At 40.5% G+C, this 26,180-nt stretch overlaps 1 protein-coding gene across 13 annotated transcripts in view; it reads left to right on the forward strand.

The window, feature by feature from the left end:
* The window catches only part of GREB1L (GREB1 like retinoic acid receptor coactivator), a 130,995-nt gene that overhangs the window by 102,766 nt on the left and 2,049 nt on the right, over nucleotides 1-26,180 (forward strand). For 8 of the 13 annotated variants that reach the window (XM_058830982.1, XM_058830990.1, XM_058830992.1 and 5 more), the window contains 19 exons: nucleotides 19-153; nucleotides 2,091-2,288; nucleotides 3,168-3,348; nucleotides 4,770-4,962; nucleotides 6,354-6,487; nucleotides 8,511-8,850; nucleotides 10,814-10,929; nucleotides 11,278-11,522; nucleotides 12,538-13,100; nucleotides 13,584-13,686; nucleotides 16,560-16,715; nucleotides 16,927-17,066; nucleotides 18,769-18,930; nucleotides 19,234-19,441; nucleotides 20,128-20,293; nucleotides 20,993-21,220; nucleotides 22,546-22,687; nucleotides 23,799-23,999; nucleotides 25,677-25,815. In XM_058830982.1, coding sequence (XP_058686965.1) covers nucleotides 19-153; nucleotides 2,091-2,288; nucleotides 3,168-3,348; nucleotides 4,770-4,962; nucleotides 6,354-6,487; nucleotides 8,511-8,850; nucleotides 10,814-10,929; nucleotides 11,278-11,522; nucleotides 12,538-13,100; nucleotides 13,584-13,686; nucleotides 16,560-16,715; nucleotides 16,927-17,066; nucleotides 18,769-18,930; nucleotides 19,234-19,441; nucleotides 20,128-20,293; nucleotides 20,993-21,220; nucleotides 22,546-22,687; nucleotides 23,799-23,999; nucleotides 25,677-25,815 — 3,750 coding nt within the window. The other 5 variants (XM_058830986.1, XM_058830993.1, XM_058830989.1 and 2 more) reach the window with 2 other exon arrangements.

Consider the following 26,180-nt stretch of genomic DNA (forward strand, 5'->3'; position numbering starts at 1 on the left):
TTGCTAATTCTGATCTAGGTGATGATTTGGACAAGCTGCTGGAGAAGATGCTACAGCAGCGAGGGGAAAGTGTCATTATTCCTTTTAATGGAGATGTTAGTGAGTGTGTGTCGTCTCAGGAGGCAATTGCCATGGTTTCTACACAAGAACCAGGTAATTTTTTCTACGTGCAAGACATGAAATAAGTGACTAGCTTGTTAAACGTCAAAATGCATACACCTCAGGAGAATCTGAGGGCACATTTGCAGTCAGTGTGCCAACCTTAAAATACTAATACTGCCAGCTAAATGTAGCAATACAGCAGTTGCTCAGACTGAAAATCTCTGTAATAACCTTCAGCAAATTTTTTGCCCTGATTCTTTTATATTCTCTAAGATGAAACATATTATCTTCTGTTAGGCATCAGGCAGAGAAGAGAAGACGTTTCTCTGTAACACTGGCAGAGTAGACTTATCTCATCTTTTTGCATGGAGAAAAGGAATGTAACCTAGAGTTTAAGGCACAGAGGAATTGTGTTCTCCTGATCTCCTCAGGTGTCCTCCTTCCTGGTAATATGCAATAGAGACTTGTGCTCTGAGGCTTCAACTTTTAGGGAATGTGTTTTAAGATCTTGGACTGAAAGTGCTAGGCAAGTGTGATTTGTAATTTGCTGATCTGAGATGTGTCTTAATCAGCATTATGTGATAAGATGCTTAAGTGCAAAAGGTAAGCTAGGATTTCCTGTCTAAAATTGCTAATTTTCAGAATTATTTTTCCTGAGTTCTAAACATACTTTCCTTTTCATATCACAATAATGGGAAAAGATACACTGAGCTGTTGTGAACGCTGAGATTCGTTCAGGTCTAATATCAAAGCAAATTCAACCTCCAGTAAAGCTTTTTTCTGTGAAAGAAAGGTATGCTCTGGGTTCATATTAGTTAACTTAAATTCATCTATTTGGTGTTAAATCTGAATGAAAACAAAATGGTTTGTTGTCTCCACATGGATCAGGAGATCCAGCTAGAAAGGCTGCCAAGCACTTTGTTCTGGCACCCTCAGAAGTACAAGTCTCAGGTTTAGTCATTAGAAGATTAGAAGATTAATTTGAAGGGAAAATGATCTTTAGATTCTGTGGCTTTTTTTCTTCTTACTGTGTACTTTTTTTAAAATCTTCCTATTTTCTTAAACAATTGTTCTGAGTCCATTTTGTCTTTAATATATGGCTGTACAGTGGTTGAAGCTGTTGAGAAACTGCCTGAATAAAAATAAAATGAAGAAGTAAGTCTCCTAGGCAGTGAGAGGGACATTTCTTCCATAGCAGATCTGCTGAAATGGACGCTAAGGCATATTTGAACAGGAGATAAGCATGTGTGTGCACGTACACACGAAAACACGTCCCTGTGTAAAACCAACACAGTAGAAAAAGCGGCATAAACAAAAACTGTAATACCATTATAGGATTTAATCTGGTAATCTGCAAGTTGAAAATACTCAGTGGTTAATGAAGCATGGATTGTTTGACATAGAATTTACCTAATGGAAATACTGAAATGGAACATGCTTTTTATTTTGAGGAAACATGAGTGCTCTGGTCAGTCTCTCAGTTCTCTGCATTCACACATTTAGTGTGATATTGATGTTTATTAAGTCCAAGTCAATCCAAGTTTCAGAACATTAGAGCTTTGTACCTCTCTCTCTCTGCTTTTTTTTATACGTACACATGCACATCTTTATATATGTGCATGCATATTATGTATGTGTTGGTTCATTTAACAGAATGCATTTCACTGTGTTGGCATTGAGGTTTCCTTGGGTTGCACTTTTAGAAATTCTTAAAACACTTAGGTCATCTTAAAAAATGGGCAGTGCTGTACTTGTGTTTGTCTCATGTATTACCACATTTTGATCAAAGAAAGAAAGTTGGCATTTGTGATCTGGACCAAACTCTCCAGATTGTTGAGATTTATTCTGGTGAGTGATTTTTTTATTTGTTTTCCCCTGATAATAGAGGGTAGGCTGTTTGGTGGAGGGTCATGCTTTGCTGGGGGGGTGGGAAAGTAAACATGTTTCTTGTTGTGTTTTGTTTTCTTTTTCAAACAAACACGCTCTAGATTTGGATGTTGATACCTTCCAAATTTACCAGCCACAGCTCACAGTTGCCAGAAAGCTCTTGTCCCAGGTTTGTGCTATAGCAGACAGTGGCAATCAGAGCCTGGATCTGGGCCACTTCAGCAAGGTGGACTTCATCGTTATAGTGCCCCGTTCGGAAGTCCTGGTGCAGCAAACCCTTCAGCGGATTCGACAATCAGGTAAAAGGGAGGGGAAAGGGGCTGATAAACCCCACTATGTGATGCTATTACAGCAGTACTGGTAATGACACTGGTACAGTACATTGTACAGTACTGATACATTACTGATATAAGAGAAAAAGTAAATTGCTCCAATATATCTTTTGTCCTCATAGTTTGTGTTTTATTTTACTTTATTTAAAAAAAAATAAATTACAAAATCATTAAGACCCTGGAAAAGACCTAATTGACCCATATTTCAGAGTTGTTTATTCCTACTTCATTAATTGAAATTACATTCAAAGTCATATACATTGCACCATGCCTAATTTGTGAATATGACAGTAATATATCTTTCCAAAGACTAGTTGTACTGACACAAACATTGAATCAGAGCATGAAAAGTATGATTTGATATGATATGATGATATATGATATATGATATGATATGATGATATTATATAATACGACATGATATGATAGTAGGGAGAATCAATTTTATACAAATTAATGATATTTGCAGAGGAAAGGTCAGGATAACTTTTTCTCACTCAAACAATACTAATATATTACCTTAATGTAGGCAAGTTTGGCCTAGGATCATGGAGCATAGCCAACTGAGTGCTGCTTTGGAAATCTTTGTGGGGGCCCCCTGATTTTTTCCCCCTATTTTTGGATAATGTGAGAAGTTTTTGAAAGGTCTTCAGGCACTTTTTGGAGGAAATCCAGAAGCCAAGGAGCACATTTCGATTTCCATTGTGAGAGAAATTGCATTTGGATAATCACCTTCTTACTGGGGCCTATCAGTGGTTTGACAGACAAATGGCAACTTCCCTTTGACCCTTCATTTTTGGATGCGCTCGAAGGAAAAGTTTTGTGTTGTATTCTTCTTTTTGACAGGTGTGCTTGTGGACTTGGGCCTAGAGGACAATGGAACTGCCTATCAGAGAGCTGAGAAATATGTGGTTCGGCTGGACAATGAGATTCAAACTAAATTTGAGGTTTTCATGAGGCGAGTGAAGCAGAACCCCTACACACTCTTTGTGCTTGTTCATGACAATGCCCATGTGGATTTAACAAGGTAGCTGCTTCAATCTGCTGAAGGAGAACCATCCTCTCCCAGCATCTTTCCATCATCCTTTTTTCAAAAGACTTACTATCTTAGACACCTATTGCTTTCTCTGGGCATTTTCAAGGCATTTTGTGGCTTATAATGGGAAAGAATCTCTTTTGGTTGCCCATGATATTTGTTATCTAATTCTGATTCACCTGAAGGGAGGTGAGACTAGTTTCAGATTATAGGGTGCCTATCAGGACTCTTTTTAGGGTTATGTGCTATGTTAGGTTATGTGCCATGAAGTCAAGGGGAAAATGCTGGATTTTGCAAATTTCGTTGCTCTTCTTGTCTTTTCTTTCCTATTCCTCTTCTTTATCTGTATTCAAACCCAAATGTCTGTCATGTTCACAAGCTGGTTGTGCTTTCATTCATGTTTTTATCCCTGATAATAGTGTTGTTTGTGATATGAGAAAGCTTACAGACATTTAAGTCTGCATCATAAGAAAGATGCCATAGCTTCTGTAACAAAAGGATTAAAAAAACCCAGCTGTATTGAATTTGGCTTTAGGTCTAAACAAACATATAAAAACATATCTTCACACCAAATCACAACTTTGTCTTGAAAGAAGAAAGAAATAAGTCAAGCTGATTATTATGTTCCTGTTCCATGAGTAAACTAAGGAGAATAATGTGGTTTAAACATAATGTATAAAGTTGAGGGATTCATTTCAATATCAGAAACAGTGAAAGGTGTTCCTGCCCATTGCAGAGGGGCTGGAACTAAATGGTGTTTAAGGTCCCTTCCAACCCAAACCATTCTATTATTCTATAATAAGCAAAATACTCTCCTTGAAGGACAGTTGAAAATAGACAAAAGCAATATTATTTCTACTTGGTCTTCCCCATCACATTTTTTTTATTATCTTTGCTATACTTTGAATTTGGAATTTCTGAATATATGATGGAAGTAAAGGCTATTTTATTAGCTCGGAACATCAGAACATCGGTAGACTTTCAGGCTTCCCAGCCTCTTAGAAATTTGGTGTTTCAGACTGGAAAAGCCACTGGATTTCATAAAATTGCTACTATATCCTATCTCCACAGCTCATGGAACAGTGTTTTTTAATAAGAGGGATTTAATCAGCTTTGGCTTATTTTTGGTTTCCTCTGTGTGATGCTTTTTTAAATTGTCACACTAATCCACCTTCTCACTGTCAACAGATTTTAATCCTTTATTTAGGTGTTTGTTGTTTTCCCTTGTTTTCCTGAGTTTACCCACAGAGAACAGTCAAGTGCTTTTTGAAGTCTTTTACCTTTCTAAAGAGATTTTTTTGAGCTATGGCTCTCTGTGTCATCGTCATTTAGATATTCTTCTGTAGGAAGAGAGTAATCCATTGAATTTCAGGATGTCAGTAAGGCAATTCTTTGCATTCTTATTTCTGCAGTGCCATTTCAAGTTCCCTGTCACATGGTGAGCCTAATCATGGTCTGGCTGATAGAGTTATTAATTGCAGGGAGGTGCTTGAAGCATTCAACCTCCTTGTTCTTCAGGTCAGCTCTTTCCCTTATGCCCTGCAAACGCAGCAGTCCAGGATCAGCTCTAGCAATGAGGTACATTGGATACAATCTGACACTGTGGTAAGTGTTTAGCTGTTAATTTTAACTGTGAATTTTAATGTGGAATGCACACTGAGCAGAATCTAGAAAATGTGTGTGTTAGGAGGGAGCTTGTCCTCTGCTGGAGCTTATTCTCTCAGATTCTAGGTGGACAGCCTTGAGATACTGATGGTAGAAGTAGCACCTGATATTTAGGACCAGGAATTACGCAGATTTCTTTATCCAGTCATGCAAGATGAGAAACCACTTTCTGCACTCTGGTCAGACAAAGCTATGTAAACATGTCATAAAGCTCCAGAGCTGGCTTTCCTTTTTCAAGGAGTCTGACTTTTGACTGTAAGTTATATGTCACATAGTCTGTCAAGTCAGTTCATTATTTTCCCAGTCCTAATTAAAGTTGTGTGCTAGGTTAACAAGTTTTGGTTTAGTAGGTACTGTCATTGTGCAGAGGAAAAATCCTGTTAGATATTCTGCACTGTTAACATTTTTCATCATTTCAGTCAGCTGATTCTGAGGATGTTTTGGATAAACCTGCTAAAAATAGCACTTTTTCCTATTACTTGTTTGGTGTATTTATATCAGATTTTGCTTTACTATGCTGAGTGGACCATTAGTTTCTGCAAAGTGTCTTGAAGTGGAAGCTGTAAAAAATAATGTAAAATGTCAGAGTGAATGAATATTCTGAGTTTGCTTTTTGGTTGATTGCTACTATAAACCATGTAGTGGCCTTCTGTAAAATGGTCTAGACAATTTTTTGTTTCCCAAAAGTAAAAAAACTTAACAACTTCCAGTCTTCTGATTAAAAAAATAAGCCACAAAAAAGAGGGAGACTGTAGATGATTAATTACATTCCTAGAGATTACTGCTGATATAAATGCACTGGAGAACATGCTGTGCTTCCATCAAAGGCTCATGAAATTTGAAACACAAATATTCTGCCTTTCTGATAGCTGTCTGCAGATTTACACTCCAAAAAAAAAAAAAGAATTTGTGGTTTCCATTAGAAAAGCATGTAGACTCTGACAATCAAGAACAACTTTGAAAATTAATAATCCTTCTCTTTTCAGGTTCTACTCTAAATAGAAATGAGATAACAGTTGTCAGTACATATAAAGCCAGAGATAGGGAGTCAGAAAACAATTAGCAGGATTCTAGAAACCCCCTGCAGTCACAGGTAGGAGATATACTGAAAAGGACCTACACCTGTCTTTTCTAGCTGTAGGCAAATAAGTTAAGTAAAAAAAAATTTACATTTTATTGTATTTATTGAAACAAATAAATAGCGTCACTTAGAGAAAACAAAGGATTCTTTGGTTTGGAAAGTGTTTTCCATTTACTTTTTAAAATGACACAAGAAATAAAAATGTGTTCCAGAGCACCTTATATTTTTTTGCTGTTTGTGTCTGAAACAGGACGATGCAGCAAGTGAAGAAAAGCTATACTTTGGTTTGAATGAATACAGCAAATCCCTCCAGTGGGGAGTCACAAGTCCCCTTTTGAGATGTGATGAAACTTTTGAAAAAATGGTCAACACACTTTTAGAAAGGTAAATAATAACATGGAAGCTTGGGATTCTGCCCAGTTGGGATCTTAAAGATACATCTTTATGAGCCCCATTTTGGGGAATGAAGACAGGATGACCTTTGATGTTGGTCTTGGAAAACATGAAGTATGTACAGTTTTATTTTTGTAACAAATTTAGTGCAGTTGAAGAAGGGAGTGGATATCCTTAATTTGATTTTAGAAGAGATCAGGTCCATTCAGCAGCAATCTGGGTTCAGCTGTGCTTCTCTCTTCTTTTGGCTCACCTTCACTGAACTCAGAAAGTAACAGAGAGTTCATACCTCACCACTTCTGGTGTCTCTCTTGTTGGTGGTGAGAGACATTGGTTCAGAAACATTTTTGTTATTTCAGTAGTTGGCCATGGTTTTGGTTTCTGCAGCTCAGGGCCTGTTAGTACCCTGCAGCTGCCTGAAAAAGCTACTTTCATGGCACATATCCAAGATACAATTAAATGTGCCTGCTTCAGGACTGAAGGGAACACTGTCATTTCCAGCAATGTGGAGTCAATCTGCTGTGCGTATCAGCAGGACAGATCCCTTATAGCACTTCAAATAATAGGTCTTGTGTTTTCACATTTACTAGAACAGGATTGTTCTGTGTTCAGTACTTTTTTTTCTGTTTTAATTAAGTCAGTATAATAGTTGTACATGTATCTGTATTTATTAAGAAAAAATTAAATATCTAATGTGTTAAATTGGCAACATTAATAATTAATAATCATTGATACTTAATAATAATTGGGTCAGTTCCTTAGGTTTATCCTGTTCTTTCCGGTCAAATCCAATGGAAGAGATAGTGGTCCCTATCACTTTCTGTTTAAGTGTGGGTGGGAAAAAAGATGAAGGAGGATTTATGTATGTGCAAATAATCATACGAGATTAGGATAATACTAGAAATTGATGGCAGGTCAACCTCTCTACCCTGGAGCCAGGTGAATCTTTACCTTGGAGCCAAGATGTGTTTTTGTGTCACAGTTTATCAATTTAGGCTTTTTTTTCAAGAAACTGAGCTATTCTGTCTGGGCATGTGAGCTTACAAGCTGAAAATGTTGCAGACATTTTTGTATTATAAGAAGGGCTCCATTTGTTTTAGTAGCAGAAGTGCAGTGGGTATTTCTATGGTGGGAAGAGTAAAAAGTATTTTAAAAACTTACTGGCTTAATGACTGGCTTATGGTATGCAGAACAAACTACTGTATCTACTGGCTAAACACAAACCCAAAACTTTTAAATGGATATCATATTGTCTATTAGATTACGCAAGAAGGAGACCAGAGAAATTTGGAACTTCTAGTTATATTAGTTACTTGGACTTACGTGGCATAAGACCAGCACTCAAGACATAATAGTGTAGTGTTTCTCTGTATTACGGTGGCAAGTGAGCTCATGGAAAATGTCTAGAAATTGAGTGGTTTTTTTTGCTTGAGTAGGTTTTAATTTTATATCTCTTAAATTTCATATTCATTGCCACTGCATGTGGCTGTAATGAAAGCAAAGATGTTGGCTATGTAAGTTAAAAGGCAAAATGGAAGTTCAGATTTGGCTCAGAACCAGCAATTCCTATTGGTATGTCCAACTTTCTGGTAAGATGTTGAGAGATGTGAAAAAATTATGAAGTATTTCTCCCACAAACCACTTGAAGCCATGATGGTCCTCAAGTTTGTGGAAGAAAAAGCTTGTGGAAAGCAAAACAATTATAAGTGTGTGCTTTTGGAATAAATAGGATCTGAGATGTTCCTTATCGCCATCAAGTCAAAGATCTTTAGCTGAAATTTTGGACCAGATGAAGGTAACAGAAGTTTATAATTCCTGTTACTTGAGCTCAGGACTTTGGCAAATGCAGAGAATTTTTGTTCAAAATTTTTGTCTATGACAATGGAAGACCTCATTCTTTGAGCGCTGCTGGAAAAAATAGGCACTTCTTTACTATGCAGTCCTGCATTTTGGCTGATTTTCAGACAGCGCTGTGATTTTGCATGTGCTAATGCAGAACCGTGTCTTCCCCAAGGTACCCCCGGCTGCACAGCATGGTGATCCGCTGCTACCTGCTCATCCAGCAATATTCCCAAGCTCTGATGGCCCTCACCACCATGGCCTCTCTAAGGGATCACAGCACACCCGAAACACTCAGCATAATGGATGACCTTATCACGTCTCCGGGGAAGGATAAGAATGGCTGTGGCCACATGCTCGTCATTCGGGTCCCATCAGTGCAGCTGGCCATGCTGGCCAAAGAGAGGTTACAGGAAGTAAGGGACAAGCTGGGGCTGCAGTATCGTTTTGAGATCCTCCTTGGGAATCCTGCCTCGGAGCTCACGATCGCAAAACACTTTGTGACACGGCTCAAGGTTAGCAGAAACTGAATGTTTGTTTGTGTGCTTGCTGTAGTCACCTGGTTGTTGAAGTTGTTTTGTGTTTATTCCCACGAGTTTACAGGTTAATTATTCTATAGGGAAAAGGGCGGGTGTTGTATCTGTTGCTGTGAATGCATTTCTGTACTTTGATCATAAAAGATAGAGAGACTTGGAACAAACCTAAACTGTTTCTGGTCCATGAAGTCAAACACCAGCTGTTACTTCACTTCTTAAAGTTGAATAACGGCATGCATCACATAGGGTTCATCTCTAAAAGCAGAGCTCAGATCTCTGTAGGCAAACTAATTATTTCCACCAACTTATTTGTCTGTCTAGTGTATCTGTTGTCTGCTCTGTTCATCCATCTTCTGCCCTCCTGATAACTGGTAAAGTATGCTGTTTGTCACGGATTTCTTTCCTCAACCCCCTGCATGCTGACAGCCTGAGGAGGCTACATGCATATATGCCTAGCATATCTGCACCAGCCTAAAATTTTGCATGGATTTACAAGAGCATGGTTCAAGTAGCCAAACCCACTTCATGAATTGACCTCACTACATTAAAAAAAGGGGCAATGGGTTGCCTGCCTTTTTTTGATGTGTGTATGGGGAGAGAGCAATACGAGGCTGCTGAGTGCTGAGGCTCAAAATGTGGTCCCACCAATAAATACTCTTGGTTGCAGGAAGGATGAGACCTCATCATGACCATTTTCAGAGGCAGGGAGGGAAACTTTATGGGTGTTAGTGAACCCAGCTGAAAAGTGTGACTTAACTTAGCCTCTCTCTCAGGCATTAGCAGCATGTGTGATGCCACAGCAGGGCAGGGATGGTGGGCAGCTGTGTCTGCAGTGCTGGTGGCTGCATTGCTCCCCTCTCTGTCAGACAAGCCTGCTGGTCAGCCAGACCAGCTATTCCTCTCCATCATGGAGCCAGAGGTACAGAATGAAACAAGAGATGGAAGACAATTTAAATAACAATTTCACTGACCAGGGATGCTGTCATAGCATACCCTTTAAGCATTTGGGAAGCATTCAAGAAAGAAGGAGCCCTGAGGGTTGCACCTCCCTGACCTTCCTGAGAAAGATGGTCAAGAAATACATCTTCTGGATACAAGTTCAAACAGCTCAAAGCCCTGGGCACTCATTCTTTTTAGGCTCTTATGCTAGCAAAAAGAAAATCAAGGAAAATCAAAAGAAAAATTGTCTTCCCCTATTTCACTTTCTAATCACGGGCTTTCAGAAACACCTTGATCATTTGGAGAGGCAGGAGAACACACAGCTGGACTAACCTTGTTGAGCTACAAATTCTCTCTCTGTTGCTGCGGGTGCTTTACTAAGTCATTAGATACTGCTAAGTAATTGGATAAATAAATTTTTCAGTAAGCTCTACTGAACCAGGGGAACTGAAGGGTGTAAGGACATGGGACTGATGCTACCAACCTTTCCAGTGCTAAGGGGAAATGGTGCAGTTTTGTGGTCTTGGTCCTTGATAGACTGTAGGTAAGGAGTTTTTTTGGGGGGGATGACCTCCAGGGAAAGGTGAAATGTGTTTCTGTCACGTAATCTTTCATTGTACAAAACAATTAAACAAGGTTCATTGGCCCATTTTCATACTTCACTTTAAAGTCTTACTTTATCTTTACTTTCATATCTTTTATCTGTGCCAAACTGAACGCATCGGCTGCTTTTTTTCTCTGACAGACCACACTAATACCCCACCAGGTGAATATTTCCAGCACTGAATAACATATGCTATACACTCATTTTCTTTGCATTTAATGCTTGGCTAACACTTGGCTACCAGAAAACAAATGCATGCCTGCACCCAAGGTCTCCTTCCTGTTGGCCATTAAGTAAGCAAGCCCTATATACAAAGCAAAAGCAGGAACTTATGAAAAAAAGGAAACAACTGAAGAGAAGATGTCATTTAGGTGTGACTGGAATGTTCTCTGTTCACAGGCTTGGAGGGGCAATGAGCAGGATGACTGGATTCCACGCACCTACCAGGATCTGGAAGGTTTACCTTGTATTGTTATTCTCACTGGCAAAGACCCGCTGGGAGAGACTTTCCCCAGGTGCTGCTATTACTCTTTCAATATGATTGCTCTTGAACATGTTTAGATAAGTTGGGTTTGATACCATCTAGCTGTCTTTTCACAAAAGAGGTGTATTTTTGTACTTTATTTAGGAACCCTTTAAAGGTTTGGAAAGTGCAGTTTGTGAAAAGTCATATTACTCTACTGTGTGGGTCAGTAAGTGTCTGCAAATTACCGAGGAGCGCAACTTACGTGCTGAATATTTTAAAATTATTTTATATGTAATAAAATTGTTCATGAATATTTAGGAAGGAATTAAAGATAGGGAGTGTTCTTCAAAGTCAGAGAAAACAAAACTTCTTTTTTCATTTGTGTTGGCTTTCCTAGGTCGTTGAAATACTGTGATCTTCGACTAATTGACTCCAGCTACTTAACCCGTACTGCGTTAGAGCAAGAAGTAGGCCTGGCGTGCTGCTATGTTTCCAAGGAGGCAATTCGAGGGCCTATTGTAGCTCTTGACCTCAGTGAGAAGGAGCAGGAGAAGACAAATGGTAGTGAGAATGACTCTGATGAGCTGCTGATAGACTTGGACCGGCCCCAGAGCAACAGCAGTGCTGTCACTGGAACCTCAGGTCAGTCACTCTGCTGCTGGTCTGAAAAAGAAGTCTTTATTCCTGCATCATTGGAATTCGGATGTAAACAGTGAGACGTTTTCTCAAATTCGGGTTGCTTAGTTGGATCCAGCTGCAGGCTAGACAATGAAATGTTAGTTGCAGATTCTTCACACAGTGAGCAATTTTCCTGTCTACTGCTAAAAGGAGACGGTGCTTCATTGGGAGAGATGGTATGCCATAGCTAAGCATCCCTTGTGATTTTGATTTTTTAACTTACCTTTCACATTTGTTGCTAGCTTTGTTCAGTGGATCCTGAAAAGATCTAAAAAATCAGAGCAAAAGGGGCTAGTACAAAATTCTAGGAATAGAAAAATGCTCTATAAATCTGGGAGTACCTATGGGTGAGGATGGATATCTGCCTCCTTGCCAAGACCAACAGAATGGTTGGGTGTTATCCTACCTCTTCAGGCATCACCTCCCACCAAGCCTTCCCTTCTTTGCATTCTGCATTCTGGTTCCTTCCCTTTATTTCCCTATGGGTCTGAGGTATTAAGACAGCTGAACTGGGTCTTTACTATGCACCAGGTCTTCCCATATACTAACTAAACCTGACAAGTAGGGAGGAGGGGACATAGCCCAATTCATGTCCAAGTTGCAGTGAAATAAATGCTCTGTTATCCATAGGAAGGAAGATGCAATTGATCTGTGTATACAGTGGTTTGTTAAACTTGACTTTCAGAACGTTGTACCATCAGATTCCAAATCCTAGATGGGAAATGACAGCTAGCATACAGAGAATAGGATGGAACACTTGGAGTCTGAACCATGTTGCAGCAGGGCATTCGCCCTTCCAGCCAAAGGGACAGACAGATGTAAATGATTTCTTTTTACATGGTGAAACACTGACCTAAGCCACAGCAGCATTCATTGAACAGAAGTATTTGTATGTTAGGACTGCCACATAGATCAAATGAATTCATGGTTTTCTTACATCAGTCAGTAACTTTTCCTTGCCTGTTTTTTGTTTTCCCAGGTTCCCTGGCTGACAATGGTGTGAGCTCCTCGAGTGCCACAGACAAGTCTCAGAAGCAGGCACCATCCCTTAACTTCCAGGCTGTGGCACACAGCTCAGTAGATGAGGGAGCTTACTCCAGTTTCACAGCCAGAGAAACCCTGAAACAAGAGTGTGACTCTCTGGGTAACCAGATGGCGAGCAGCACCACTCCCAAACTCTCCTCACTGTCTTCAGTCTCCCAGACCTTTCAGTGGCCTGCCCAGTCAGCCAAGGACAGCAGGGCTCTCCGTGTGGCGCTGCCACGCATCGTCATCCTGTCCAAAGCTGCGTACTGCCTCCTGAGCTCGCAGAAAAATGGGAATCTGCCTTCCTCCTCTTCCCTCCTGCCTCATGCTGACGTGTCTTGGCTGAGCTCTCTGAGGCCTCTGCTTCACAGGGACATGAGCAGTGAAGAGCAGTCTCAGTACTACAGGCAATGGACGACAGCCCGGCAGCACCACGCAGACTTCAGCAATCAGGTTGAGGCGTCTGGCACCAGGACTTTTCACCCCAGGCGGCTGCTTTTGACAGGACCACCACAAGTAAGGGCACAGTTCCTTCCTCCTGCTTTTTTAGCAGTCTGAGGGGGCCAAGTTTGCGGTGATGTGTTTTGAGGTCAAAAATCAAAGTCAAATTTTAAGGCTAAGTCCATGCTGAAAGTGGTAAGGAGAGGAAGGGTGGTGCTTTATGTCAGGAGAGGATGGGTGATTCTTTATGTCACGTTTTAGCCTAAAGGAAACACACATGGTTGGGCATAACATTGCCTTAAGCACATCAGGAAAGAGGCAGTTACCACTGCTTATCTCCTTGCACACAAAAGTGACACAGGCTGTGACCAAGTTGTGCTCAGAGACCAATTTAGTAAAAGTGTTTTCAGTATAGTGGGCAGTATTACATCTTGCAGTGTTTTCAGGCAGAGCTGAACACAGAGCTTTGGGCTAAGCCCAGAGGCATTTATCTGAAATTCACCCTTCCACTGTAGTAGTTTGGGTTGGCATTTAGACTTTTTTCCATCTCTGGCTCAGGTTGGAAAGACTGGTTCATACTTGCAGTTCCTAAGGATTCTCTTCCGCATGCTGATCCGGTTGTTGGAAGTAGATGTGTATGATGAAGAAGAGATCAATGCCAGTAAGTACTTAGCAGGTATTCTTAACATGTATCATAAAGAGTCTATGTTGTGTATTATTCAGCAAGGAAGTTCTTAGGCTCACTGAAAGACTATGAATTACACCTACTACATGTCCTCTCCATTAGTGTGTAGCTAGACTATAGGTGTCTGCATATATTTCAGTATAGATTGTTAAGAAAATAAACTTTATAATGGGCTTATCTGAGAACTATCAAATGTATTTTGGGCTGATACATTTGTGTAGCACTCAAATGAAAGTGAGCACAAAGCTGTAAATGTGCAATATCTGCTCATGTTATCTCTCCTTGCAGGTTTTTAAGTGCTGGCTGCTTTTAAGCAGATAGTACATTTAAGAACATTTTGTTCCTGGCTGAAACCTAACTATTATTTATGTTTATTTTTAAGTTATATACCCATTTTCAGTAAGATTGTCTCCTGTCTGCAGTTTGCAGGTTTTATGCTGAGAATAAAGGGGAGCAGGATCCTCTTTGGATTTGTGCTCATTTGTCAGATCTCACAGATCCATTAGCTGCCATGGCAGGACTTTGCTTTGAGAAGAGCAAAACCTTTTAAAAATTAGTCCTCTTCGTGGTATTCTGGTACATAACTCTCATTACCATTAGACTGGCATCTTGAAAATGTAGTTGTTGTCGAACCTTTGAAAAGACTAATTTGTATTTCTGTTCATACAGTGCTATTAAATGCAAAAAAGAAAAAAAAAAGAAAAGAAAAAATATTTTCCTTTGGTTTAGAGCTTTGGGGACAGTTATTCCCTCATTATTAGAACTGAACTTAGGATGAAATATGAAAATGTAAGAGATGTTCTGCATCTTGCCGACTGCCCCGTTGAGATCACAGCAATGTGTCACACCCTTGCCAGGAATGCATGGAACTCCAGAAGAGCAGTTTGGGTTTGCTTGAGGTTTTTGGTTATGGCTTTTTTGCTCCCACTGCTTCTGTTGGAATGCTTTTCCAGAGCCCTCATGCTTTCATTATTTTAAATACTGCTTTATTCTCCACCCCAAATATGTTTCTGTCCCATTTATACACGTTCTCCTTGGGACCAAAAACACGTAGTAATTTAAATTAAAATAATTTTTCTCTTCTTTGAGATTTGTTTCTTTGGAGTGGTCAGGCAGCTATCTTACCTCCTCTTCAGCATTCATCTGGGTAGTCTGGATCTTTTTACAGGATTCTCACAAATGACAGGCTCTTTATTCTCCTTATCAGTTTGGTACTCTGGCCTACACATCTATTTTCAATTTATCCTTCTGGTGCATGGATGAGCAGAACTGAATGTTTAACCAACCCAGCCTACAACAGCTCATGCATTCCCCTGCCCCCGCTGAAAGCCCCATGACTGATGAAACCTATGATTGCACCAGTCTTTTCCATTCTCCCTTTTCACTGGCATCAATGCTTAGCTTGTCCTCCATGGTTTCTCAGCAACTTGGTCATTTCCAACCAAGGAGCTCCCAACCTGCTGCAGAAATGCTTAAATGTACATATGACTCACATTTTTTCTGTTAAATATCACCAAGTTTTTGTTGTTTCAGTTTCCAAGGGCATTGGATTCTTTCCAGCTGATCTTTGATTCCTTCTCCATGTTGACAATGACTCTTAGGAGTGTGCCACCAGCAAACTTAAACAAAAGTTTAAGCTTAAACTTTTTTGTTTAAGCTGGTGACATTAGTGAGAATATTAAACAGTACTCTACTGACCTTTTAACTTCATTGCTAATCTCACCTGCCTTAATGCTTACAATGTTATATGCTGCCATCTTCTATTTAGTCAACTCTTCAAATTTACAGACCATACCCTGTCTCCATTTTCTTTAGCTGTATTAATAATTTGTCCAATAGTATCATACCAAGTACTTGTGTCCAGAAGGATAACATTCATTGCATTTCCTTTGTTCAGAGAAATAGGTATTTCATAGCCATATAATGAAAGTAGCACAGGATTTCTTTAGTCAACCGATTTGCATTTTGTCATATTTTTAATTTAATTCAACATCTCTAATTACTTCCTTTAGCCTCTCCAAATTTTGAATATTACCCAGGTCAAAGTAACGGACTCAGAGCTCTGTAGATTACTGTTTCTTCTTGCATTAGGGTAGGGTGAACATGTGCTTGCCCATAGACTCAACCTTCATTTCACCTGAATTCACTTTTCTAAAATCAGTAACCTCAGTTACAGCTACTTTAGTGTGTTCTTCCATCTCATTTTGACCTGAATTGACTCATGTTCAAGCTGCATTCCAAAGTTGTTTTCTTTGACCAGTGTTTTCTACCATTCCCATTGCTTAAACTTGATTTTCTACTTTAGACTTATTTCTTGGATCAATGCAGAAAAGTTTGATCCTTGCTGGCCACATCCTATTCTGTAAAGTTAGTGTCTTCTACTGCCTTTATCAGGTACTGCCAGCTACTAGTTCATACATAGTTCATACAGCCTCTCTCCTTCTTTCTGCCTTTGGATACTTTTGCTTCTTATTTACCCTGTGCTCTTCATTCCATCACAGAGAGGCTCGAAACTACTATACCCGTGCCTTCTGCACAAATAAGACCATTCATCTGAGCATTTTATGCTTAAACCAGAGTGAAATATACCTCAGCAGGTATGATGAGGAACAGTGCAGAAAGATACCTAGGAGGCTCCTTCTCCTGCTTGCAGTTTTTAAAGAATTGCCATTTCTTTGAAATGGCTTGGTGTGAGTTGTAATTTCACTGGTAATATTTATGATGTTCAAAGATGTCATTCTATGTATGTGTGCCTGTGTGAGTTCCAGTGCAATTGTAAAGCAGCAATCATAACACAAACATCATTTGGTGGGTATCTGACTTGGCTTACCTGAAGTGTGTTGTTGCAGATCATACAGAAAACAGCGAAATTACTCAGTCTAGCAATGACCACTGGCCAGACATTGAGATCTTCAGCAAAATATCTTTTGACCTGAGTGTGCATGACCCTAAATACAGAAATATAAGCCCTGTATACACAGAACAACTCTCAAGAGTGAAACAAGGTAAGTAAAATGTCGAATTTTTTAGGAATGCTTTCCTACAGAGACACTCAGTGTTTATTGGTTCATTTGAACACAAATTCACAAGAGCCTTTAATCTCCAAAATTAAATGAAAAAAAATAATTTATGTATTCTTTACAGTTTTTACCAGGATCACAATCTCTGTTTTTTAAGGCTCCTTAAATTTCTACTACTTCTTTTCTTTGTGCACAGAAACAAGCAAAGAAACAAAATCAGAGGAACCTAAGAAAAGGGAGACCGTGTCCATGATGCTGACTAAATATGCAGCTTACAACACCTTCCATCACTGTGAGCAGTGCCATCAGTACATGGACATTAATCCTGCTGCACAGGTTGGTGTCAAGATCTGAGGGTAAACAGCATCCTTGTTTTTTTATTGTGGTCTCTCCAGGCACACTGCTCTCATCTCAGGACTCGTGCTTTCACCTTCCCCAAGATGGAATTGTTTAATTCTTCCATTCTCAGGGGAGATATTGAGCTACAGACCCAGCAGCAACAACTGTGTCTGCCACGTTCTGAATGAACAGTTTTCTTCTACAGCTGCCTCTGGCAAAGTGTGAATATTGTGATTAGTTTTCTCAAGCCAAAGCATTATTCAGCCTGCCCAGAGGGTTTGCAGTGTCTCATGGGAGAAGGCTGAAAAAATTAAGAGAAATGCTTGTCTAACCTAAATGCCAGCCATCCACACCTGTGATGGGAGATGGCAAGGTCTATTTCTTCCTCACTTTGTATGTAACTGTGCATCCTTCTCATCAGGTGCTTATGAGTCACTGGACAGAAATGAACATTTTAATCTGTCAAGTTAAAAAAAACTTTAGTTTCTAAAGCAAACAATTATGCTCACAGGAGACTGGCGAGTAAGATTATTCCTGGTTAATACCTCACACATTATTTCTTAACCACCAGCAGCAGTTTACCTTGAAGTTTCTTATCTCAATTCATTCCTTCCTTGCTTGCTAATGTTTTCCAGCAATTTGCTATTAAGATATGGCAGCCTAGACACCCCAACCTGGCAGTGCACAGTGTCACTTCCCTCAGAGCAGCACCAGCAGGTCTGATCTAAACCTCATTCGTCATTAAGTCTGTTGACAGAAGGAAATCCTCTCCAAAGATATCTCTTGTTCCCTCCACTCATCTTTGTGCATGTGGTTAAATGTAACTAGTACCAATAAATAAAAACATCTACTTGTATGTGCCAGTGTGAGCTGTGTATATAGAATTAAGATAATTAAGCTCAGGGAAATTACACTTTCAAAGGGGAGTCATTGGATAGCAAACATTATGAAGGGAGAGAGATTCTAAAATGCTTTAACAGAACCTAAATAAAGTCCCTTGCACTTTCCATCTTAGGCTAATTATTTCCATTTTTAGCAAAGATTATAGAAAGCTCAATGGTAAGTGTAAGTGATTTGACTTTGAAGTAAGACAGATGCTTTTGTAGGATGAAATCTATCAGCTGCATAGGCATTTGTATACACTTACATGGTTCAGTGAAGTGCTGTGCAAACTTAAACTCACCCAGATTCTTCATAGCCTTGTTAATAGTGTGGTCTGCTTTGGTTGCACAACTACTTAGGAGAGTATTGCCACAGGAAAAATACTATCCTGGTACCAATACAGTAGTGCTGCTGCTGAGGTGTCTGAATGACAGTGCATGCTGCTGTGGAGGCACCCCCACATGCTGCACTGCTCTTTGAATCTTCTGGGGAAATTGTTTTGGACAGTTCTTTCCCTAGTGTGTGTGTGTGTATCTATATATTTGACTTTGCAAATACTGATAAATAATTCCTAGCTGAAATGGACTTCAGAAGAGTCCAGTTTGGCCAAAGACCATTACTGGTACAGAGAGCTGATTCCTTTAATAGCAAGGCCTAAAGAATGTACCTTATTGTGAGGAAAATGATTACTGAAAGAGAGTGGTTTGGATGTCCTTCTCTGATGGCTTCCAGTACTGTGACTGTAAGAGCTCCTTCTCCTTACATACTCCTTATGTGTATGCTTGGAAATCTCTTTTTGCTGCTTGTTTGTATTCAGGTGTCTGACTCCACTCTGCATGCATTCACGTTTTCATCCTCTATGCTGGGAGAAGAGGTTCAGCTGCATTTTATAATCCCCAAGTCCAAAGAGAACCACTTTGTCTTCAGCAAACAGGGAAAACATCTTGAAAGCATGCGACTCCCACTCGTTTCTGACAAGGTGCGTGCCGCTCTTACCCATCTGCTGCATGCAGTCAGCTTGACATACATATGCAAATTAAATGGGGGGAGGTTTTTTCCTGTTGTCTTTTTGTTTTAAAGTCCTCTGTGTAAATCTTGCCTGACTATTCTTAGAATGGGTTTTTTGAGTGCAAAATTCTTTTTTCTGTTCCTAGTGTCCAGCTCCTATGTACTGCAGTAATCGGTGATCTTAAAATCTGGTATAAAAAATACACAACTAGAAGTGCCTATCAGGAATAACCTGCTTTTTAATCTAATGTTGCCAAAATATCTTGTGTTCCAGCAGAATTTGAATGCAGTCAAGAGTCCTATCTTCACACCATCAAGTGGACGTCATGAACATGGACTCTTGAATCTCTACCACGCCATGGAAGGCATCAGCCACCTGCACCTCCTGGTAGTCAAGGAGTACGAAATGCCACTTTATCGAAAATACTGGCCCAACCACATCATGCTTGTCCTGCCAGGCATGTTCAACAACGCTGGAGTTGGTAAGAGACACCATCAATGCTGTGAAGGTATCAAAATCTACACTGGACAATGTGGACCATGCTGTGGCAGGAAACATTGCAGCTGCTGCTCACATACCTGCTGTGATAATAGCAGCAATGTCTGTGCAAAAATGTGGAAGATCTGCTGTCAGGGGCATGGAATATATGTTTGCATGGATCACTGCCTTCTCTGCTTAAAATCTTGATGTTTTATGGGCCATATAGACTCATTTTACTCAACCCTGCTGTGTAAATGTTCATTCTAGATGTTTTACACATATTCAAATTGCAACATTTTAGTTAGCAGAAGGTAAATATTAACTGCAGCTGAACCCTGGGGGCTTGAACTTTGGAATTTGTTTTCATGGATGCTGAGTTTATTCTGCAAGAAGTTTTAGGTAGCTTCAGTTTTAGGATCTTATCCTCTTCGTGGTTCAAGTTAGGTTATTAATGCCCACAAAATTGTGTTCTGCAGAGTATCTTAAAGCATCCAGTCTTCTTGGAATCTGCCTTTTAGATTTAATCACACTGAAAAAGGGACATATAGATTTCTTTATAAACTAAGGTGTTATGAGCGCTAAGTTCAAAAAGGGTAATGACTGCAGATGTTTGTGTTACCTTTCTCTGGAAAGAGTGACAAAGTCTACTAAAAATGTCTGTATGTCTTCCTTATGGTATTTCCTCAGGTGCTGCCAGGTTTCTTATTAAGGAACTTTCCTACCACAACCTAGAACTGGAACGAAACCGCTTGGAGGAGCTGGGAGTGAAGCGCCAGTGCGTGTGGCCCTTCATTGTGGTCATGGACGACTCCTGTGTCCTGTGGAACATGCACAGCCTCCACGAGCAGTCCAGGTTGGTACCACCCACGCTGGGTCCTTGCACTGATCCAGCACTGACAGCAGCACATCTGTGACCGAGGCTCATCTCCAACATCTGGCAGGGTACTCAGAGCAGCAGGATGTTTGGCCATATGTTTGTCTTGTTGACCACCAACATTCCACCACCTGCTGTTGAACACTTCCACATGACTGTGCCCTTAGATTTTTGTCAGTACCACCAACAGACCTCTGCTTGTGTTTGTTCTTTGCCTAGAGCCACTCTTGTTCCTAGCGACTGTTTGAGTGAGTTTTCAATATGTTACTTTGTTTTGATTCCATTTCTGTTTCTCAGAGCAAACAGTTTATTTGGGGAACTTAGAAGGCATTAAGCTCTTGACCTTCTCAGTTCTTACACTGTGCAGTACAGAGAAAATAGCATTCCAGAAATTGTGTGTAAGGTGACTTCTTTTTCCTTCCCAAATTGCTGTGTAAGAACTTATTCTACTAAAAGGCTCATTTTCTGAATGGCTGCATTGATGGGGTAAAATTAGTTGCCTGCTGCTGAAAAATTCTTAATTTATGTATCTATTTTTATAGCATCTGGAGTAAACATTCCCAGTTGTCAATGGAATTTTTTGGTCCTTTTAATTCACACATATGTATGTATAGGCAGTGTATGTAATATAAAAATAATAAAATACGTTGGTATGTTGTGTATGATCATGTTTTGCAGCCAGTCCCTGGAGCCTGGGGGTTTCAGCAAGAATGTGTCTTTGAAAAGCGTCCTCCAACACATTGAAGCCACCCCCAAAATTGTTCATTATGCAATACTGGGTGTTCAGAAATGGAACAGCAAGCTGAACACCAGGAAATCAAAGGCCCCATTCTCCAGGTGCCACGTGCGTGATTTTATACTGCTCAACATAGACCTGACCCAGAATGTGCAATATGATCTAAACAGGTAGGCATTACATACACATCTGTGGAAAAATAGTGTATTGACTTGATAAGAACCTTGTCACAATGTTTCTGAATGCTCCTGAGATAAACAGAAAGATCCTGCCTTAGGTAATGAGTGCACAATCACAAAAATAAAACACCACATGATATAAATTTCATCTGAATGAGTAAGGCATCAAAATAAACCTGCCATAAGCCAAGAAAACCTGGGGAAGGCAGATCAAGGGCAAGGAAGAGCTTCAGAGGACTGAAAAAAATGACGAAAAAAGAAACTCTGGGAGAAAAAATAATTGGGACACCCGAAGTAAAGAAAGAAGTCAAAATGGCATCAGTTACAGGAAGAATGGGGAGCTTCCAAAGTGCCTAAGAGGAGGGATTCCTTGTATTTCATTCAGAGATACCTGTCCTCTCTGTTGCCACTTGAGTTTGCAAGAAAAACAGATGAAAAAATTACTTTCTACTATTTCCTTCCTTTCCACTCCCCCTCCTCACCTAACTTCATTCTAAAGCATTTGCAATAAAGCACCCATATCATGGGCCTTTATTGCTAGCTCTCATCACAGATTGAAGAAATACCCAATTTTTCCTCTGTCTCTGCTGGCCATGAACAGCCCTGGGGCTTCTTACCTTGGGCTGCTGCTGCTGTTTTCAGGGATCCTGTGTGTTTCAGTGAGGAACTGTAGCCTATCAGTGCAAGCTGGTGTGAGTTTTGGAGCTCATGATTTCACATTCTGTGCCAGGTTGAATCATGAGGTGGGAGTCAGCCCATAGAAGTGAATGACAACATCATGAATAGTGGAGGACTAAGGTTGCTTCCCAGCAGCTTTTTCTCCCATAGCCAAATAATTGTTAAAGCCGTATTTTCCCCCGATTCCAGTTTATGGAGAAATATGTCATATGGAACTGGCTTGTTCAGAAGTGGAAATTGGTCACTGCAGAGCTTCTGTCAAGTCCAAAATATGTAATACAAAAACCCCAAACATAAAAAGAATTTAAAAAAAAAAAAGTAAAGGGTGGGGAGGAAATGATTGATGCCAGTGTGTGATGAGCATGAGAGTGCAAGCCAGATTTGGTGTGGGGAAGAAGCACACAGGCACACTGAAAAGTGAAGACTAGTTTTGGTTTAGATCAGCAGCTTTCCTCAACCAGGAGTACATTGAAGGAATGAGTCTTCAGAGCTCTGCAGAAAATTTGTAGTGGCATCATATCAGATGATCTCCAAAAATCTCTGCTGAGCCCATACTGGTGCATTTCAGCAGGGGGTGTGTGAATGCTCGTGCACAGCAGCCACACAGCTGTTTCAGTGATCTTGTGTTTAATGTCCAGGTATTTCTGTGAAGATGTAGATTTTAATCTGCGGACCAACAGCAGCGGCCTCCTCATCTGCCGCTTCAATAACTTCAGTGTCATGAAGAAACATATTCAGGTTGGAGGACAAAAGGACTTTGTTGTTAAGCCAAAAATCATGGTAAGTATGGAAGTATGCTCTGTTGTACTTAAGGGGTAAAATCAGTACCTGTTTTCCCTAGAAATAATGAACTCTCTAGTTCTTTAGTTTTTTTCCATGCTTATTTGATGTCTGACATTCATGGCTTAATCCATGGTAGGGGTACCGCATCAAAAATAGAGAACGAGAAATATTTGCTATTTACAAATTACTAAAAAAACCCATCCTAATCTATTAGAAGATGGACTGAGACTGGGAAGAGTTTGGTCTAGCTTTTCAGTGGTATCTCTGATGGAGGAAGAATTTGCAGACTGATTCAAAACAGGCAAGTTGTACCAGATTCAGTTTTAAAAATGTTAGCACAACCATAAGTTTCTGGTGTTTGCTGATTTGTGATGACTTTCAGTCCTTGCACTTCCTAACAAGAAGAGTGCTAAGGAAAGGTTCTGAAAACTGCAACCTTCTGAAATTCCCCCAGGAAATCCAAGTATTTATAAAAATATACCAAATATTTTATAAGGAGTATGTTGCACCTATGCCAGCTTTAAATGGAGGTGTATTTCAAAAGATTGTCTTTAATCTAGGAATCTTAAAGGTTGTGCTCCTGGTGGTTTTGAACACATCCCACACCATCTCCTTTTTAAAAACCACCTCCCATACTTCACAATTGAACTAACTAAACTCTGGGTTTGAGTATTTTTAAAGATCATTTTCTGATTTTCTTTTTCTTGTGGTTGCAGTGAAATCTGTAGTGATGGACTGGCCTATGAGAAAACTCCATAGAAAACTCTTTTTATGGATGACTCCACACAAGGAGTATGTAATTTCATATAATGCCCAGGAGTAAGGCAGGATGAAGGGCACTGTGACAGTTTGAACTCCCTATTTTATGTCCCTTCTTTAGGCAAGCAGATATCCACAGAAGTACGTAGGAAGCACAGAACAAGCAATTAATTTATTTCTGTGCTTTGGTGCTATGTGAAAATTGAGTGGGGAGTTTTGATCCTTTTGTTCCTCTCCTCTCTCTCTTCCTGCTCTGTCATGGCAATCCCTCCCCCAGTTAGAGGAACTCCTGCAGAGCAAATACATGGAGTAGGTGGGTTAAAAGTGGTTCCCCTTGATTTCACTGCAGGTCTCAGACAGTGTGGCACCAATAATGCCTCTTCAGTACGTCTGTGCCCCTGACAGCGAGCACACATTGTTGGCAGCCCCATCTCAGTTCCTCCTGGAGAAATTCCTTCAACACGCAACCTACAAACTCTTCCCCAAGGCCATTCATAACTTCAAGAACCCGGTATTGGCCATCGACTGCTACCTGAACATCGGGCTTGAGGTACAAAAGATTTGCAGGGATGAGGGGGTCAAGGAAATGCAAACCTTTACTTCGATATCTTTGTTGTGTTGAAAGGCCCTTCTTCATCATCAAGGGTAACATTGGAAGACTTTGGTTGCAAACAGATTCTGCTGCTGGAAGTAAAGGATCAATCCACTGGAGGAGGTGGTGGTGGTGAAGTCTCCAGCTGGCTAGTGTAGGTGTGGCTGGTGCCAGGTCCTGCACTTGGGTCCAGCAACTCCATGCAGAGCACAGGCTTAGGGAAGAGTAGCTGGGAAGCTGCACAAAGGAAAGGACCTGGGGTTGCTGGTTGACAGCAGCTGAACATGAGCCAGGGTGTGCCCAGGTAGCCAAGGCGGCCAATGGCATCCTGGCCTGGATCAGCAATAGTGAGGCCAGCAGGACCAGGGGAGGGATCATTCTCTTGTACTTGGCACTGGGGAAGCCACACCTCAAATCCTCTATTCAGGTTTGGGCCCCTTAATTCAGGAAGGACATTGAGGGGCTGGAGTGTGTCCAGAGAAGGGCAGTTGAGATGGTGAAGGGTCTGGAGTACAAGTCAGATGAGAAGCAGCTGAGGGGGCTGGGGGTGTTTAGCCTGGAGAAAAGGAGGCTCAGGAGAGACCTTAGCACTCTTCACAGCCACCTGAAAGGTAGCTGTAGCCAGGTGGGAGTTGGCCTCTTCTGCCAGGTAGCAAATGATGGGACAAGAAGAAACAACATGAAGCTGTGCCAGGGGAGGTTTAGATTGGATATGGGGAAAATTTCCCCATGGAAACGTTTGTGGGTTCACCATTCCAGGAGGTATTTAAAAGATGTGTAGATGTGGCACTTAGCAACATGGTTTAGTGGTGAACTTGGCAGTGCTGGGTTAACAGCTGGAGTCAGTGATCTTGGATCTCGTGGATCCATGATAACAGCAGGATCTCAAAGAACGTAACCTAAACAATTCCATGATTTGCAAAGGAATTGGGTGTGTCTGTCTGAAATAATATTTCGTACGAAACAGAAATCCGACAGTGATGCCATTCTTGACAAAACCTGGTGTTCATCCTTTGATGCTTCTCTTTTCATGAACCTGGGTTCCAAGGAAATTAGATTTTTGCAAATATGTTCTAGATGTCTGTAGGTGGGAAGATTAAAGTTTTTGAACCCAATGGTCAGTTTGGGTCTGGAGCAGGGTCAATGTCTAACAAGGGTATTGTTCAGATAAATTTCATGGAGGCCAGTGGTAAGATAAAGGAGATGCTCTTTGATATACAACAGCCATCACAGCACTGAGACACAAGACTGCTTGAAGCCACAAGCATCAGTTTTTCCCCTACTTATGGAATCGCTTACTTTGTTTGACAAATGTATCCTTATTAGAATAACCTATATAGTCGATAAAGTCATTTCAAGCAGGTAGTTCGCAGAGGTTAAAAAAAAAGTCAACCTGAATTACAGAGAGCCCTGAAATAATATGTTGCAGACTCAGTGACTTAATCTGAGACTAGAGGTTTGTTCCGTGTGTTACTGCTTTGGGAAAGTTTGCTCAGTACCACATTCTTGTTGGATTGGATTTTTATCAGAGCACCAGCTGACTTGCCTGTTATCACTAAGTTATATTCCATTCCATATAAGTCATCCTTAGACATTTCTGAAACAGAAAGCATTTCTTTCCCCCTTGTGTTTCAGGTGGCCATATGCTACATTAGCTCTCGCCCACACTCAGTCAATGTCAACTGTGAAGGGGTGTTCTTCAGTGGACTTCTGCTCTATCTCTGTGACTCCTTTGTTGGTGCAGACCTCCTCAAGCGATTCAGGTTTCTCAAAGGTAATCTCACTTCTCTGCTAGGCATCCTGTGTGCCTCTCGCCAGCTAATAATAGTGTGGAGGAAAAGGGAAAGGCAAAGGAATAAACAGCTTGATTAAACAGCTCCATTATTTTCACAGTTTGCTTTGGCACTGTTTTCAAAAGAAATAGATGGAGTGGTTTTTGAGGGTGTATCAAACTTCTGTTCCTGTTGGCAGATAATTGAACCTTAGATAAGCATTGATAAATGACATTCATTAAGTTACTTTAAAGTGACATCAGCAAGGATTGTGAAAATCAGGCAGTGAATTGTGCAGTCAGCAACTTGAGAGTTGTGAGCACAGATGCTATTGATGAGGACAGGAAATTCTGCTCTGGCAATCAAT

Source organism: Poecile atricapillus, chromosome 2, assembly GCF_030490865.1.
Source record: "Poecile atricapillus isolate bPoeAtr1 chromosome 2, bPoeAtr1.hap1, whole genome shotgun sequence".
NCBI classification, from domain to species: domain Eukaryota; kingdom Metazoa; phylum Chordata; class Aves; order Passeriformes; family Paridae; genus Poecile; species Poecile atricapillus.